Here is a 17,591-nt window from a genome sequence, read left to right as displayed (position 1 = left end):
GAGTCGATTTCGGAAGTTTTTTGTCACTGATTCCGATGTGGTTTCCGCATCAACATCAGCACCAAAAAACTCTGTGTGAACTGACCCTAATACCATTAATTGTAAATAGGTTATATTGAGCTGTATTGCTTATGTGTGGATGAGATTTCATTTACTGTGGAGTAAGCAATGTTATACCATATATGAAATTCCAACAATTATTATTTTTTGTTTGTCAAATTGCACGTTCTAGCAGCAGTACAGGTGCTTCTGGGTAATTGTGTGGAATTCTTCTCTGATATCCATTTTGTATTTCCCAAAAGAGTTTTTGTCCCATCCCTTTTTCACATTCAGGTAATAAGAGTAAATGGTGATCTCCCAGTTTTGTAAAAATAAAATTTAGGCCTCCACCTTACAGCCATGTACACTACAGACCACAATAGAAAACCGTATTGCGTACCACTTTGGGGTCTTTAGTTCCATTATGTATACTATACATTGCACCATATTCCTGAGCAGCAACAAAGTAGTGCTTATTGGGAAGATATGATTTTTATACAGCATCTGATGGAGCGTGGTGCAATTGCTTTAATGCAAACTCCCCAATAAAGCACCACATGTGAAAACCGTGGTATGTATACATGTATTACATTGGTCCCAAAATATGGTTGTGCACATGTGAACCCTAGTGCTAGGAGAAATATGTGTTTGCATGCAATGATCCTGTGGGTGTCTGTAACTGATTATTATACGGAGGACAGATTTATGTGTCAGGTGCTTTATCACATAAGGAATGGTATTGAAGAAAAGCAAAAGATAGATTGTGCATGTATCTAAGAAGGGGTGACCCAAAAACTGACAGGAAACTGTAACTAGTAGTACCCCTTTACATTTCAATATGCAATAATGCTCATCTCCTCAGGAGAAATGACCGGTAATAATCTAGATGTTACGCCGGCATCCATATAGTCTTGACAGAGCTTCTCAAGACCGCTTCCTTTGAAAAACCCAAATTCCACCCCATCATGAAGAATTATATTGTTTACATTAAAAGTCATGTAACTTTTCAAATACATTGCATTATCTATCCTAATGTTTCTGAGTTACAGCCTGTATTCTAGTCCAAAACTGCGTTCACAATTCTGCAGGGTTCTCAGCTGAAATCTCCCATGGCAGAAGTGTTTGTTGCCTCAATGACTGTCCAGTGCTTGGTGATTTTATTTTGGTGAGTGTCATTTTTAAACTATGCACATTACAGTAAATTGATGACTGAGAAACTTTTCCAGTGCATTAAAGTTTCCCTCCAATTCCAATCTCCTGCCCGATCTGCCATTCGGTGTGGAGAGATTCTAGTGTACGCTGGGTAGTACAGTTGCCCAGGCAAGATTATGATTTCCAGGAAGTCTCGTGCACGGGACCCTTCAATTGTATAACTCGGTGTGCACTAGCATCTCTCCGCACCCATTGTGGATCGGGCCGAAGAATGGAATTAGAGTGAAACTTTAAGGGAGTTCAGCTAGGCTTTTTCGCAGTGGTGTAACTACCGCTATAGCAGCCATAGCGGCTGCTACGGGCCCCCCTTCCCATGGCCGGAGGCTCCGCTAGTAGCCGCTATGGCTGCTACAGCGCAACGCCACTGAAGGGGTTTTTCCTACAAAAGACATGCATCCCCTATCCACAGGATAGGGGATACATGTGGGATCGCTGGGACCGAAAGTCCCCCGAAGTTCTCGATGACAAACCTCGGACTTCCGGGGTCTGTCTGCAGCTCCATAGAAATGACTTGTGCACCGGTCACGCTTGTGCGCATGAGTGACCAGCGCTCCTTTCATTTTTATTGAACTGCGCAGACCCCGGAAGTCCGAGGTTACTCATGGAGAACATTGGGGGACTTTCGGTCCCCCGTTCTCCTTATCGCTGCCAGCGATCACAACTATAGGCCATTTTTTGGGGGGGAGGGGGGCTATATGGCGTTATCTACAGGGGGGGTCTGTATGGTATTATCTACAGGGGGGTCTGTATGGCGTTCTCTACAGGGGGTCTGTATGGCGTTATCTACAGGGGGCTGTATGGCGTTATCTACAGGGAGGCTGTAAGGCGTTATCTACAGGGGCTGTGTATGGCGCTATCTACAGGGAGCTGTGTATGGTGCTATCTATAGGGAGGCACTATCTACAAGGGGGGGATGTGTGATACCCAGCGGAGGGGGGGGGCCCAGTCAAAAGTTTGCTATGGGGCCCAATCTTTCCTAGTTACGCCCCTGCTTTTTCGCAATGTGTATCAACAAAGATGTTGACTGTGTCCAGTAGTAACCAGCGTAAATTGGTATGCGGCAGTGGCCTAGAACGCAAGCTGTACCTCCAGGATTATTACAATTTGTACAACCTACAGTTTAAAGACAACCTGTAATTTGCTTACAGGTCACATTTCTAACTTTTATATTTTTTTCTATAATAACCTTATTGGTTGCTCTTTTTTTTTTGTTTGTATGAAACGTTTATCTTTTTATTAGCGTATGACTTAAAAGCAGTTTTGTGATTTTTAGTAATATGCATACATTTTTGTATATATTTTTTTTATTCTCAGTGGCTTTTATTTTTATTTTTTATATTTAGTGCATGGTTAACCAGTACTGTTTAGAGTACCATATTTTTAGTGAACTGTATAACAAAAACATGGCTGCGTGAGAAGACCGGCAGAGTGACTACTTAAAATATGCAATAAAAAGGAAAAGCCTACAGAAGAAAACCCACTGTAACAGGCCGTCTCCTATCTCGGTGATTAATCCTTACAGGGAGCAAAATAGTGCCCAGTATGGAAAAACTTGTAAAACAGAACCTGGATTTATCAGATGTGCACTTCTGAACTCTCTCATTCTTTCCAAATGTAGGCCAGAGACTGCATAGTGGATTTTTGTGTACCTAAGCTATAAAGCCTGTTCTTATTAAGTCAATTCTAGACACCTCATATAACCTGTACTTGACAATAGCAAGTCCACAAACTTAAATATCCCATATTAGCGTCGCCTTTGCAAATGAGGAATTTCTTATTTAACCAAGTCACTGTGGTTAACCATACACCCACGTAACCTTAAAAGTATAAGTATGCTGTGAATGACTTAACAGTTTGCATCATGGAGTGAAATATGAGATTTAATAGTTTAAAAAAAGAGAATGTGTTTATGCTATGTCTTTTGTGTAAGGTGCCAAGGAAGAGCAACTACCTCATCTAGCGGAGTGTTGATAATGCATGCCAGCTTTCAAGGTTGTAGCGTGGGCACCACAAGAATTTTTTTATTTTTATCTTTTTTTTTTCTTCTTATGTAAAAAGCCGTTTTAGCAGAGTTTAAACATTGTCAATAACAGATTTATTGTTTTCTGGGCACATTGCATCTGTGTATGGTTCTATACGCGATTATCAATAGGGAACCATTATTATTGTTTTGGTTTTTTTAAGTTGATGCTGACAAAATATTAATGGCTAAAACTAGTCATTTTACCTTTTGTGTTTTGTAGGCAGTCTAAGCCAAGTACAAAATGAAAAATAACGTTTGATTTTTATTCAGAAACTTATATAGCTCAGTGAATGTTTAGCAGTTTTTTGACAGTTGTGTTTTTCTCACTAAGATTTAGTTACATAGTGAGTATGGTTGAAAAAAGACACATGTCCATCAAGTTCAACCAAGGAATGGGAAAAGGGAAGGGAAATTTTTTTACACATTGACATAGGAGCTGATATTTTTTTTGTTATAGGAAATTATCTAAGCCTTTTTTAAAGCCATCTATCATAGCTACTGTGACCAGCTCCTGCGGTGACTATTCCATAAATTCACAGTTCTCACAGTAAAGAAGGCTTGTTGCCTCTGCAGGTTGAACCTTTTTTTTCTCCAGACGGAGGGAGTGCCCCCTTGATTTTTCATGGGGTTTTACATGGAACAGGATTTCACCATATTTTTTTGTATGTGCCATTCATACATTTATATAAGTTAATCATGTCCCCGCTTAGTCGTCTTTTTTCAAGGCTTAATAAGTTTAATTCTTATAATCTTTCCTCATAACTTAGATTCTCCATGCCCCTTATTAGCTTTGTTGCTCTTCTTTGTATTTTTTCCAACTCCAGGGCATCCTTTCTATTAGGTGAAGCCCAGAACTGAACTGCATATTCTAGATGAGGCCTCACTAATGCTTTGTAAAGTGGTAATATTACATCCCTGTCCCGCGAGTCCATGCCTCTTTTAATACACGACAATATCTTGCTGGCCTTAGAAGCAGCTGATTGGCATTGCATGCTGTTATTTAGTTTATGATTTACAAGTACACCCAGATCCTTCTCAATAAGTGACTGTCCCAGTGTAGCTCCCCTAGGACATATGATGCATGCAGATTGTTGGTACCCAGATGCATAACTTTACATTTATCTACATTAAACTTTATTTGCCAAGTGGATGCCTAAACAGTGTGTCCAAATCAGCTTGCAATTCTCGAACATCTTCTATAGACTAAACATTACTACATAGATTGGAGTTATCGGCAAAAATAGAAATAGTGCTATTAATCCCATCCCCTATATCATTAATAAATAAGTTGAATAATAGTGGTCCCAGCATGGAACCCTGTGGTACATCACTTAGAACCGGGACCATTCAGAGTAGGAATCATTTACCACAACTCTCTGGATACGGTCCTTGAGCCAATTCTCAATCCAATTACAAACTATACTTTCTAAACCTATAGTCCTTAATTTACCCATTAGACGTCTATGAGGGACAGTGTCAAATGCCTTTGCAAAGTTCAAAAACACTACATCCACAGCGGCCCCTCTGTCTAGGCTTCTGCTCACCTCTTCATAAAAACAAATCAGGTTGGTTTGACAGCTTCTCTCCTTAGTAAAACCGTGCTGGCTATCACTCATAATACTATTTTTTGTCACATAATCCTGTATATAGTCCCTCAATAGCCCCTCAAACATTTTTCCCACAATTGATGTTAAGCTTACTGGTCTATAATTACCCGGAGAAGTCCTAGAGCCCTTCTTGAAAATAGGCATCACATTTGCCCTGCGCCAGTCCCTTGGCACTATACCAGTCACTGGAGAATCTCTTAATATTATGAAGAGGGGACAGAAATAACTGAACTAAGCTCTTTAAGAACTCTAGGGTGTAACCCATCTGGTCCCGGGGCCTTGTGAACATTTATTTTATTTAACTTAGCACGGACCAAATCTACATTCAGCCAATTCAGTATGTTAATTGATGTATTAACATTTCAATTTAAATCTCAGGACGTTTGTATGCTCTGCCCTTTCTGTCAGAAAGAACCCCAAAACTGACAAACACCCCTTTAATCCTTTTTAGTAGCACTCATTAGTTCTGGGTGGGATAAAAGGTTTTACTTCCTGGCTCTGTGTCTGTGTAGGAGAGGGGGGAGCTGTTAGTGAAAGCAGGAAGAAAGATCACAGCCTGTGATCACAGCTGGGCTAAATTCACACTAGCATTAGGACTTCTGTTTATAACAAAGCCATGACAGCTGTCCCTGATCTGTTTCTGAACGGATACTGTCGAGTCATTGACTTTAATGGAGTCCATCAGGTTTCCATCAATATGCCGTTATATTTTAAGGAAAAGCACTGCAGAATGAGCTATTCTGCCATTAAAATTACAGGAAAAACTGACAGACCAAATGAACGGTAGTGTGAACAAAGTCTTACTTGGAACAGGATACTTCTAAATACGTTGCCAATGTCTGAAGAGTAGAGGTGAATTGAACTAATGCGTAGTGAGAATTATTCTGTCTGTCTGAATAAAGCATTTATATGTCACATAAGTAAAACTACATATTCTACTCCCACCACTTGAATTCGTTATCCAATTTCTAACATCTCTATATAAGTTATTGACGCAGTCTTTAAAGGGTTTTTTCCCATCTTAGACATTTTTGGCATATCCACAGGTTGTCTGATAGATGAAGGTCCCAGCTCTGAGACCTGCACCTATATCGAGAACGGGGGTCTCCTGACCCCCTATTTCGACTAGTGCGGCGACTGCTGGCCACAGAATCCAGACGGAGATTAGTGGAGAGTGTGTTACGTGTGCGTGCTGCTCTCTCCATTCTGTTCAATGGGAGTTACGGAAGCAGCCGACCAGCGCTTGCTCGTCTGTTTCCGGAACTGTTATTGAACAGAATGGACGCACATGTGCTACCCTCTTTCCCCTAGTACCCGCCTGGCGCTCAATATAGGTGTGGATATGCCATAAATATCTAAGATGGGAAAATCCCTTTAAATATCTAATAATGGGCACAATATGTTAAAAAGTGAATGTCATTGATTGTAAGCTCTTGCGAGTAGAGCCCTCACTCCTTTTGTTGGACTTGTTAACTAGTTCGATACTCCGTAATGTCTGATTTTGTTTGTACACGCTCCCTCTAATTATTTTTATTAGATTATTATTATGTCCATCTTTTAAAACAATCAATTTTAGGTCCAATATTCTGTGCTGATTCATTTTTACACATCTTTATAAAAGTCAGAGTTCCATGTTTTTCATACAGAGCTCCATACACGGGCAATGATAGAATTCTGTCTGACGTGCTGTTCATTGTATTGTGGGCAAAACTATTCCATATTGCTTGCTATATCACAGACCTTATTCCCCCTCAGAGGCACTGAAAACAATACTTCTATGGAAGAGTACAGTCCAAGCTATGGCGATGACTCTTGCTGTAATCTCTTTTTTTATGTGGACTGCGTCAATGAAGATACCACGGTATAACCGGCCCCCATTGATATGCTGTAACCACCGTATTCCATATCTGTGTGATACATTTACTGAATACAGTCAAGCCCTTAATTTTAATTAAACCTTACTTTAAGGCCGGGTTCAAACGTAGCGTAAATACTGCAGATTTTCCGCAATGGATTTCATGGCGGAAAATCCGCAGCATAATACAGTGGCAGCAGAGTGGATGAGATTTGAACAAAATCCACTCAGAAATTGTTTTTTTTAATCCGCAGCATGTCAATTGTATTTGCGTAATCGCTGTTTTTTTGTTGCAGGTTTTTCCCATTGAATTCAATGGGGAGGTAAAACCCGCAAGAAACAGCAGATGTTGTGATTTTTGCGGTTGAAAAGCCTGCGATTGGCCGCAGCGGTCACATGGGATTGAACGACATACCGGCCAAAAAACTGCACCACAATTTGGTGCGGTTTTTCAGCCGGGATTCCCTCTGGCTGCCTTTGCCCAGTGTGAATTTACCATAAAACTTTAAGAACAGCATTTAAATAGCAAACTGCTATTTCTAAATATTACTCTTGTGAACATTTTATTAAAGCAAAGCTATCCATTATTTATAAAGAAGCTAAAAATATGCTTCCCAACGTCTTTTGTTGCAGTGGAATAATCCTTACAGAATACCTTTCAATCATTTACATGCATGTATGCGGTGTATATTTTTAAGCGTTATATTTTACATTATGTAACACTTAATCCACAGATAATCCAAAGCAGCAAGGCCCTAATTGAGAATGCGGATGTTGTTTATGAGAAGATAATACAGTGCCAGAAGACCGGTAAGTGAAATTTACTCGACTACACTGATTTTTAGTATCTTCGTCTTATATTGATTAGAATGTTGTTTTAATGGACATGGATGCACGGCACATCATACGTTATTGTACATTAAGGCACGACCGCTATGGAAAACACAAGCGTTGACACATAAAATAGCATTTGGAATAGTATATTCTGTACGGTATATTATCTACAAACACCATAACTTGGTAAGGATTCTGCTCTCATGTCAGTGATCATTATTAAAGGGGTTCTCTAGTCTCAGAAAGTTGAATCTTATTTAGCAGCACCAATAGTGATGAAACTTTGCAACAATTAGGCCAGATTTACACGAACGAGTGCAAACTCGGTCCTGAAAAACGGAAGTTTTTCACGTTCGAGTTGCACCCATGCTGGTCCCGCTTTCACAGATCTCCATAGACTTGAGTCTATAGAGGGATTCGTAAAAACGGAAGAAAATAGGACATGTTCTATTTTTCAAACGGACGCTTGACACGGTCCGTTGAAACAACTGCCGTGTGAACGGCACCATTGAAATACATGCATCTGTCACACGGACGTATGCTACGGTCGTCTGAATTTGTCCTTAAAGAGGCTCTGTCACCACATTATAAGTGCCCTATCTCCTACATAAGGAGTGCTTTTTATTTATAAAAACGATCTACTTTAAACCACTTTATGAGCAATTTTTAGCTTTATGCTAATGAGTTTCTTAATGCCCAAGTGGGCGTGTTTTTACTTTAGACCAAGTGGGCGTTGTACAGAGGAGTGTATGACGCTGACCAATTAGCGTCCTGCACTTCTCTCCATTCATTTACACTGCACTAGCGATATAGTTATATCGCTATATGCAGCTACATACACAAACACGAACATTAATGCAGTTTCCTTATAATGAATATACATCAATACCAGCCAGGACGTGATGTGTATTCAGAATCCTGACCCGTCTGAATCTTTTCTGTGAGATTCCAGCAAGGCAAACGTAATCTCGTTTGAAATGACAGGTTACATCGTAATCTCACGAGATTACGCTTGCCTTGCTGAAATCTCACAGAAAAGATTCAGAAGTGTCAGGATTCTGAATACACATCACGTCGTGGCTGGAGGTAATGTATATTCATTATCAGGACACTGCATTAATGTTCGTGTAAAGGATCTGCCAGGCACTACGTCTGTGGATACTCCCAGGATTAATCAGTCGACACCTGAGGCCAGACCTCTTAGACTGACAACGGCTCCCACCAATCAGGGTGGCAGGCTCAGGAGTGGGAGAGCCTATCGCGGCCTCGTCAGTCTGAGTTAGCTCCGCCCCCTGTCCATTTATACCTGCCGTTTTCTCTTCCTCATTGCTTGTTATTCTTCTTGGATTCCTGGCCCCACTGCTGCCTTGCTCCAGCCTGCTTCTGCCGTGCTTCTGCCTTGCTTCAGTTCCCGCTTATCCTGCTTCGCTCTGCCCCTGGCTTGCTTCCTGCTCCGTGCTCTGCGTTTGTATACTCCACTACATCCTGATCCTGACTGGCTCGTTCACCACTCCGTTTCCTCACGGTGTTCCGTGGGCTACTGCCCCTTCCCTTGCTTGTTCCCTGTTTGTATCCCCTTGCACTTAGTCAGCGTAGGGACCGCCGCCAAGTTGTACCCCGTCGCCTAGGACGGGTCGTTGCAAGTAGGCAGGGACAGGGCGGTGGGTAGATTAGGGCTCACTTGTTCCCTTCACCTCCTTCCTGCCATAACATAATAACAAGCCCATACCTAGTCTACCTTTTCTCCTACGCTGACGCTATCATGGACCCCCTTGAGACCCTGACCCAGCAGATGCAGGGCCTCTCCCTACAGGTCCAGGCCCTGGCTCAGAGGGTCAACCAGTCTGACGCTGCCATAGTAGTACCCCTCACCTCACCTCTAGAACCCGACCTCAAGTTACCTGACCGGTTCTCAGGGGACCGTAAGACTTTTCTCTCCTTCCGGGAGAGTTGCAGACTTTACTTCCGTCTAAAACCTCACTCCTCAGGTTCCGAGAACCAGCGGGTGGGTATCATTATATCCCGACTCCAGGAAGGGCCCCAAGAGTGGGCCTTCTCCTTGGCTCCTGACGCCCCTGAACTTTCCTCCGTCGATCGTTTTTTCTCTGCCCTCGGACTCATTTACGACGAGACTGACAGGACTGCCTTAGCCGAGAGTCAGCTGGTGACCTTACGTCAGGGTAGGAGACCTGTTGAGGAATACTGTTCTGATTTTAGAAAGTGGTGCGTAGCTTCTCGGTGGAACGACCCGGCCCTAAGGTGCCAGTTTAGGTTAGGATTATCTGACGCCCTGAAGGATCTGCTTGTTAGCTACCCCTCTTCTGACTCCCTAGACCAGGTTATGGCCCTAGCAGTACGACTTGACCGACGTCTCAGGGAACGTCCGCTTGAACGTTTCAATGTTTTCCCCTCTGACTTCCCTGCGATTCCCCCCGAGGTCCCGTCTCCTCGCTCTTCCACGGAAGACTCGGAGGTACCTATGCAACTCGGGGCCTCCATGTCCCCTCAACAACGTAGAGAGTTCCGCAGGAGGAATGGTCTCTGCTTCTATTGTGGGGGTGACAAGCATCTACTGAACACCTGTCCCAGGCGCAAGAATAAGCAGCCGGAAAACTTCCGCGCCTAAGTGATCATCGGGGAGGTCACTTGGGCGCACAGGTATTTCCCGTTAATATGAAACGCAATAAAATTTTGCTTCCCTTTCAGGTCTCATTTGCTGGCCGGTCTGCCACTGGCAGTGCCTTCGTGGATTCTGGCTCATCTGCTAATATCATGTCTGTGGAATTTGCTATGTCTCTAAAAATGCCTTTTATTGATTTGCCTTATCCTGTCCCGGTAGTGGGTATCGACTCCACTCCTCTTGCTAATGGTTATTTTACTCCGCATACTCCTGTTTTTGAACTCCTTGTTGGCTCCATGCATTTGGAGCAGTGCTCTGTACTGGTGATGCAGGGATTATCGTCCGATCTGGTATTAGGTCTTCCCTGGTTGCAGCTGCATAATCCCATGTTTGATTGGAATACTGGGGATCTCACCAAATGGGGTAATGAATGCCTGACGTCATGTCTTTCGGTTAACTCTATTTCTCCCCGTGAGGAGGTAAACACGCTACCTGAGTTCGTTCAGGACTTCGCTGATGTGTTTTCTAAGGAGGCCTCCGAGGTGTTGCCCCCTCATAGAGATTACGATTGCGCCATCGATTTGGTACCTGGTGCTAAGCTTCCTAAGGGTAGGATATTTAATCTTTCATGTCCTGAACGTGAAGCTATGAGGGAGTATATCCAAGAATGCCTGGCCAAGGGTTTCATTCACCCCTCGACTTCTCCTGTAGGTGCTGGCTTCTTCTTCGTGGGGAAGAAGGATGGTGGTCTTAGGCCGTGCATTGACTATCGGAACTTGAATAAGGTCACAGTAAGGAACCAGTATCCCCTTCCTTTGATTCCGGATCTTTTTAATCAGGTTCAGGGGGCCCAATGGTTCTCTAAGTTCGATCTACGGGGGGCATATAACCTTATCCGCATCAAAGAGGGGGATGAGTGGAAGACTGCGTTCAACACGCCCGAAGGTCATTTCGAATACCTGGTCATGCCCTTTGGGTTGTGTAATGCCCCTGCCGTCTTCCAGAATTTTATTAATGAAATTCTGAGAGATTACCTGGGAAACTTTCTTGTAGTGTACCTTGATGACATACTGGTGTTTTCCAAGGACTGGTCCTCCCACGTAGAGCATGTCAGGAAGGTCCTCCGGGAAAATAATCTGCTTGCGGAAACCGAAAAATGTGTGTTTGGGGTACAGGAGATACCATTTTTGGGTCAAATCCTCACTCCTCATGAATTCCGCATGGACCCTGCCAAGGTTCAGGCTGTGGCGGAATGGGTGCAACCTTCCTCCCTGAAGGCGCTACAGTGTTTTTTGGGGTTCGCTAACTATTACAGGAGATTTATTGCCAACTTCTCGGTTGTCGCTAAGCCTCTTACGGACCTCACTCGCAAGGGTGCTGATGTCCTCCACTGGCCTCCTGAGGCCGTCCAGGCTTTTGAGACCCTCAAGAAGTGCTTTATCTCGGCCCCCGTGCTGGTTCAGCCCAACCAAAGGGAGCCATTTATTGTGGAGGTTGACGCGTCCGAGGTGGGAGTGGGGGCCGTCTTGTCCCAGGGTACCAGCTCCCTCACCCATCTCCGCCCCTGTGCTTACTTCTCTAGGAAGTTTTCGCCCACGGAGAGTAACTATGATATTGGCAACCGCAAACTTTTAGCCATTAAATGGGCTTTTGAAGAGTGGCGTCACTTCCTGGAGGGGGCCAGACACCAGGTAACGGTCCTTATTGACCACAAGAATCTGGTTTTCCTAGAATCTGCCCGGAGGCTTAATCCTAGACAAGCTCGATGAGCGCTATTCTTTACCAGATTTAACTTCTTGGTTACCTATAGGGCTGGGTCCAAAAATATAAAGGCTGATGCACTGTCACGTAGTTTCATGGCCAATCCTCCTTCTGAGGAGGATCCTGCTTGTATTTTACCCCCTGGTATAATCGTTTCTGCCACTGATTCTGATTTAGCCTCTGACATTGCGGCTGATCAAGGTTCAGCTCCCGGGAACCTCCCTGGGGACAAGCTGTTTGTCCCCCTGCAATACCGGCTAAGGGTACTCAGGGAAAACCATGACTCCGCACTATCTGGTCATCCTGGCATCTTGGGTACCAAACACCTCATTACCAGAAACTATTGGTGGCCTGGGTTGCCTAAAGACGTTAGGGCTTACGTCGCCGCTTGTGAGGTTTGTGCTAGGTCCAAGACCCCTAGGTCCCGACCTGCGGGCTTACTACGTTCTTTGCCCATTCCCCAGAGACCTTGGACCCATATCTCCATGGATTTTATCACCGATTTGCCTCCATCTCAGGGCAAGTCGGTGGTGTGGGTGGTAGTAGACCGCTTCAGCAAGATGTGCCACTTTGTGCCCCTTAAGAAACTACCTAACGCCAAGACGTTAGCTTCTTTGTTTGTTAAACACATTTTGCGTCTCCATGGGGCCCCAGTCAATATCGTTTCTGACAGAGGGGTACAATTTGTTTCCTTATTTTGGAGAGCTTTTTGTAAAAAGTTGGAGATTGATCTGTCCTTCTCCTCCGCCTTCCATCCCGAAACTAATGGCCAAACGGAAAGGACTAATCAATCCCTGGAACAATATTTAAGGTGTTTCATCTCTGACTCAATTTGATTGGGTCTCATTCCTTCCCCTCGCCGAATTTTCCCTGAATAACCGGGTCAGTAACTCGTCAGGGGTCTCCCCGTTTTTCTGTAATTTCGGGTTTAATCCAAGGTTCTCCTCCGTTTCTCCTGGTTGTTCCAATAATCCCGAGGTAGAGGACGTTCATCGGGAACTGTGCACAGTCTGGGCCCAGGTTCAGAAGAACCTAGAGGCGTCCCAGAGCGTACAAAAGATTCAGGCTGATAGAAGACGTTCTGCTAACCCCCGGTTTGTCGTCGGGGATCTGGTGTGGTTGTCGTCTAGGAACCTGCGCCTTAAGGTCCCGTCCAGGAAGTTTGCTCCCCGATTTATTGGGCCTTATAAGGTCATTGAAGTCCTCAACCCTGTATCCTTTCCGTCTGGAGCTGCCCCCATCCTTTCGCATAAACTACGTCTTTCATGCCTCTCTCCTTAAACGCTGCTCCCCGTCCTGGTCCCCCTCGAGGAAACCTCCTGTTCCCGTTCTCACCCCTGAGGGGGTGGAATTCGAGGTGGCCAAGATTGTGGACAGTAGGATGATCCAGGGCTCCCTCCAGTACCTGGTCCATTGGAGAGGATACGGGCCGGAGGAGAGGACTTGGGTACCTGCTCGAGATGTTCACGCTGGGGTATTGGTCAGGAGGTTCCACCTTCTCTTCCCCACTAAACCGGGTCCTCCTAGTAAGGGTCTGGTGGCCCCTCATAAAAGGGGGAGTACTGTAAAGGATCTGCCAGGCACTACGTCTGTGGATACTCTCAGGATTAATCAGTCGACACCTGAGGCCAGACCTCTTAGACTGACATCGGCGTCCACCAATCAGGGTGGCAGGCTCAGGAGTGGGAGAGCCTATCGCGGCCTCGTCAGTCTGAGTTAGCTCCGCCCCCTGTCCATTTATACCTGCCGTTTTCTCTTCCTCATTGCTTGTTATTCTTCTTGGATTCCTGGCCCCACTGCTGCCTTGCTCCAGCCTGCTTCTGCCGTGCTTCTGCCTTGCTTCAGTTCCCGCTTATCCTGCTTCGCTCTGCCCCTGGCTTGCTTCCTGCTCCGTGCTCTGCGTTTGTATACTCCACTACATCCTGATCCTGACTGGCTCGTTCACCACTCCATTTTCTCACGGTGTTCCGTGGGCTACTGCCCCTTCCCTTGCTTGTTCCCTGTTTGTATCCCCTTGCACTTAGCGTAGGGACCGCCGCCAAGTTGTACCCCGTCGCCTAGGACGGGTCGTTGCAAGTAGGCAGGGACAGGGCGGTGGGTAGATTAGGGCTCACTTGTTCCCTTCACCTCCTTCCTGCCATAACAGTTCGTGTTTGTGTATGTGGCTGCACATAGCGATATAACTATATCGCTATCTGCAGTGTAAATGAACGGAGAGGAGTGCATGACACTGATTGTCAGCGTCATACACTCCTCTGTACAACGCCTACTTGGTCTAAAGCAAAAACACGCCCACTTGGGCATTAAGAAACTCATTAGCATAAAGCTAAAAATCGCTCAAAGTGGTTTAAAATAGATTGTTTTTCTAAATAAAAAGCATTACTGTCACCTACATTATAGCGCCGATCACATTATGTAGGAGATAGGGCACTTATAATGTGGTGACAGAGCCTCTTTAAGATATGGACCTCAAGCTGGGATCTCAAGGAAAGCTCTTGTTGATGTGCTTTGGTTTTCCACATACGCATGTCCATAATGCACTACATGAAGCCATTACAAGTGGTAATGTTAGGCCCTCGTAAATTTATTGGGAAAAAATTTTTAGATCTCAAAAATGATGTCACCTTAAAGCAAATACCCCTTTTAATAACGTGTTTTCTAAGAATTAACTTTGTGTGCTGATTTTTTTTTAAATATAAATTTAACTGACCTGAATAGCGCTGTCTCCATGATTCCAGCGCAGTTTTATTTTTTTCTTCCTAGACCGTACATTTTCATACACCAGACTCCTTGTTATAAGTCCAGTGTATTCATGAGGAGAGCGCTCCCCTGCCTCCCCCCGACATTCTTACAATGATTAACGTCAGTCTGCTGTTTATCTGCATACTCACCGCTGAGAAGGGCGGGGGGCGGCACGCTCCTTATGAATACACTAGACTCATAACTAGGAGTTTGGATTATTCTTTAAATCAAATGGCACAATTTTTTTTGTGCCGCTTTGCCTAATAGGATGACGCACCTGTCCCTGCGATACACTACTATTACATAGGGCAACATATTCAGCTGATAGATCCACTTTAAGTTTATTTAACACAGATTCACTTGAAAGTCACAGAAAACCATTAGTTTACCCTACTACTAAATGTAGTTTTATTCTGTATAGATGGTCGGTAGTCACTATTGATTCAGAGTTGCTGTTTAGACCTCTGTTTTATTATAGAAACTCCTGTTGGGAAAATATGTGAGGTTACAGTAAAGAATGACAATTATTGCAGATGAAATGGAGATGGCACGGAACAGGAAAATAAATTGAAGACCCCTGATGCCCACATTCATGCAGAACTATATAATGAACCGGATTATAAAGCTATATAATGAAATGTTCATTGGTCCCTATGAGGATTAAATGCTCAATACACAAAAGCACAGTGTGCATGATCTAAATATATGTATATTTAAGCCTCCGCCTGCGTTTGTGTGAATTTCAATAGCTTATAACTATTCAACTGCATTCAGTGTCGTTCCTGGAGTTATTTCTCTTTATTTTCTATTACCAATATGTAAGTACCTTTCATAATTCCCCAACAATTCCTTTTGAAATACCTCTCATATACTATTCATGCTTTCCTGAAAAAAAAAAAAAAAGATGGGTTTAGATGGTAAGAACATGCTCCTGGAAAACCAAGTCCGAAATCATCTAAATGACTATATATATTTTATTTTACATTTTCGTACATCCTGAATAGTGATCATTTCAACATTACTGTTTGGCTCTGTTCACATTGGTGCCCGTTCTGTCTAGTTTTTATTTCCTTTGATGGCTAACACTATTCTTGCCATCAATAAGAAAATAAACTGAATGGAAACCTGATGGACTCATGGTAAATCAATGAAATCCTTTAGGATTCATTGGGATCCATTTAAAAGCAGATCAATCAAAGCTATAATTGGCTCCGTTATTAATGGAAGCCATGACATTATTGTGAACGAAGCTTAAAGGCTATGTAAATCTTTGAATGCCATTTAAAAAAAAAAATAAAAGTCATTGTGATTGGTGCAACTTTCTAAATAGTTTTTAATAAAAATTTTACTTTTTGAGATACAGCTGCTCTGTATTCTCTATACAGAGCAGCAGTGTCATGGGCTAAGACCTGAATCCGTTAGTCCCGCGGACCTGACGGGTTCAGTGTCAGCGGGTCCTGCGTGTCAGAGACACCTGAAATCTGTCACATCTAAGTTATGAACTTAGAGGAAAGAGGAGATTGAGGCAGCACAACCAGATAGGTGAAAAAATAATGATCCTATTTATTTCACACGCTTCTGCAATAAACAGGATCATCGTTTTTATATTTTTTGTTTTTTTTTGTTCCAGTAACAATACTTTAAATATAAGATAATTATACATTTTGCAATCTTATATTCTAATAACCCCCCCCCCCCCCATCACGAAACCCCCCCCCCCCCCCCCATCACGAAACCCCCATAATAAAATAATTGAAAAATGAGCTTTCAATCCCTCTTGGTTTTCACCTTTTCCTCTGCTTTCCCTCCCTTCACTTTTAACTGACCAACCAAGGGGACCACGTAGAAAAAAAAACTTTTGATTTGTCCCATATCCATCAATAAGCATTTTTCAGCTCCCACAAACTTCAAAGTTCAATCGGTTTCCCCAAGCTTCAAAGCTTGGGGCAGCTTTGAAGCTTCTGCTTTCCAATTATATGTTATCAATCTTTTCGCTGCTGATACAGCTTTCAACCCAACCGCAACTCTTTTACAATTTTCTCTTATTTAAATTTTTCTTTCCAGTATAATAATCAATGGTTCAAGCGGAATCTCTTATCACAAAAACTTTATGAAGGTCTTCCACAATATTTACCCAGTGTTGATAGCGTCTGGGTCTGCATTTGACCCATTGCACCTGGAACATTTATCATCTCTCCTGGAAATCATTTTGTTTAATAACTTTTTAATATTAAAATTTTAATATTTAATATTTTAATAACGAGTAGTATGCATAGTAGACTGTAAATAACTGAAACATTCTAAATTGATTATTTCTTACTACTATAGGTGCCATTTCCCACACATCTTAACGTTGCTTCTGTGTCAGTCATGGTATTATCCTTTTCCATTTTCAGAAGTATTTAAACTCCACATCCTTTTTCCCATTTAATCGTCTATATATTTGTGCCTTTGCTAGACCAACTTGCACACTATGGTATCGGAGTAAGGCAGTCTAGAGACGAGGCTCCATACAGAGTTTGTTCTCCCAAAATATAAAGTATGAATATTTGTGAGCTTTGGCCGTTTTGAAAATCTCTTGAGAAGTAGCAGATTTGAAAAAAGAATACTGATTGTCAGAAAGCCCTGCATGTTTGCAAGAAAAGCACAATTCAGATCAATGTGCAGGGCTGTGCCTGCTATACTGGCAAACATCACCATTTCAAACTAACCACCATCTCATTAGGTTATTCATCTTTTTTCCTATATTAATTTACAGATCCATTTACTGAAGGATTGGCCTCCGCAACCAATTTGCTTTTCAGGAACTCCTAATTGTACTGCTGACGTCATGTACACTGAGATAATGAATAGTAAAAACACAACGTAAATACAATGATGACATGTGGCCAGCATTAC

At 43.1% G+C, this 17,591-nt stretch overlaps 1 protein-coding gene across 1 annotated transcript in view; it reads left to right on the top strand.

The window, feature by feature from the left end:
* The window catches only part of PLCL2 (phospholipase C like 2), a 172,148-nt gene that overhangs the window by 127,510 nt on the left and 27,047 nt on the right, over nucleotides 1-17,591 (top strand). The window contains exon 5 of the mRNA XM_075827230.1: nucleotides 7,471-7,546. Within this exon, the coding sequence (XP_075683345.1) occupies nucleotides 7,471-7,546 (76 nt within the window). The remainder of the gene's footprint in view (nucleotides 1-7,470; nucleotides 7,547-17,591) is intronic.

The sequence above is a fragment of the Rhinoderma darwinii genome, chromosome 5 (genome assembly GCF_050947455.1).
Source record: "Rhinoderma darwinii isolate aRhiDar2 chromosome 5, aRhiDar2.hap1, whole genome shotgun sequence".
NCBI classification, from domain to species: Eukaryota; Metazoa; Chordata; class Amphibia; order Anura; family Rhinodermatidae; genus Rhinoderma; species Rhinoderma darwinii.
The sequence above is the reverse complement of the archived record's forward strand: the minus strand, read 5'-3'. Positions and strand labels throughout refer to the sequence as shown.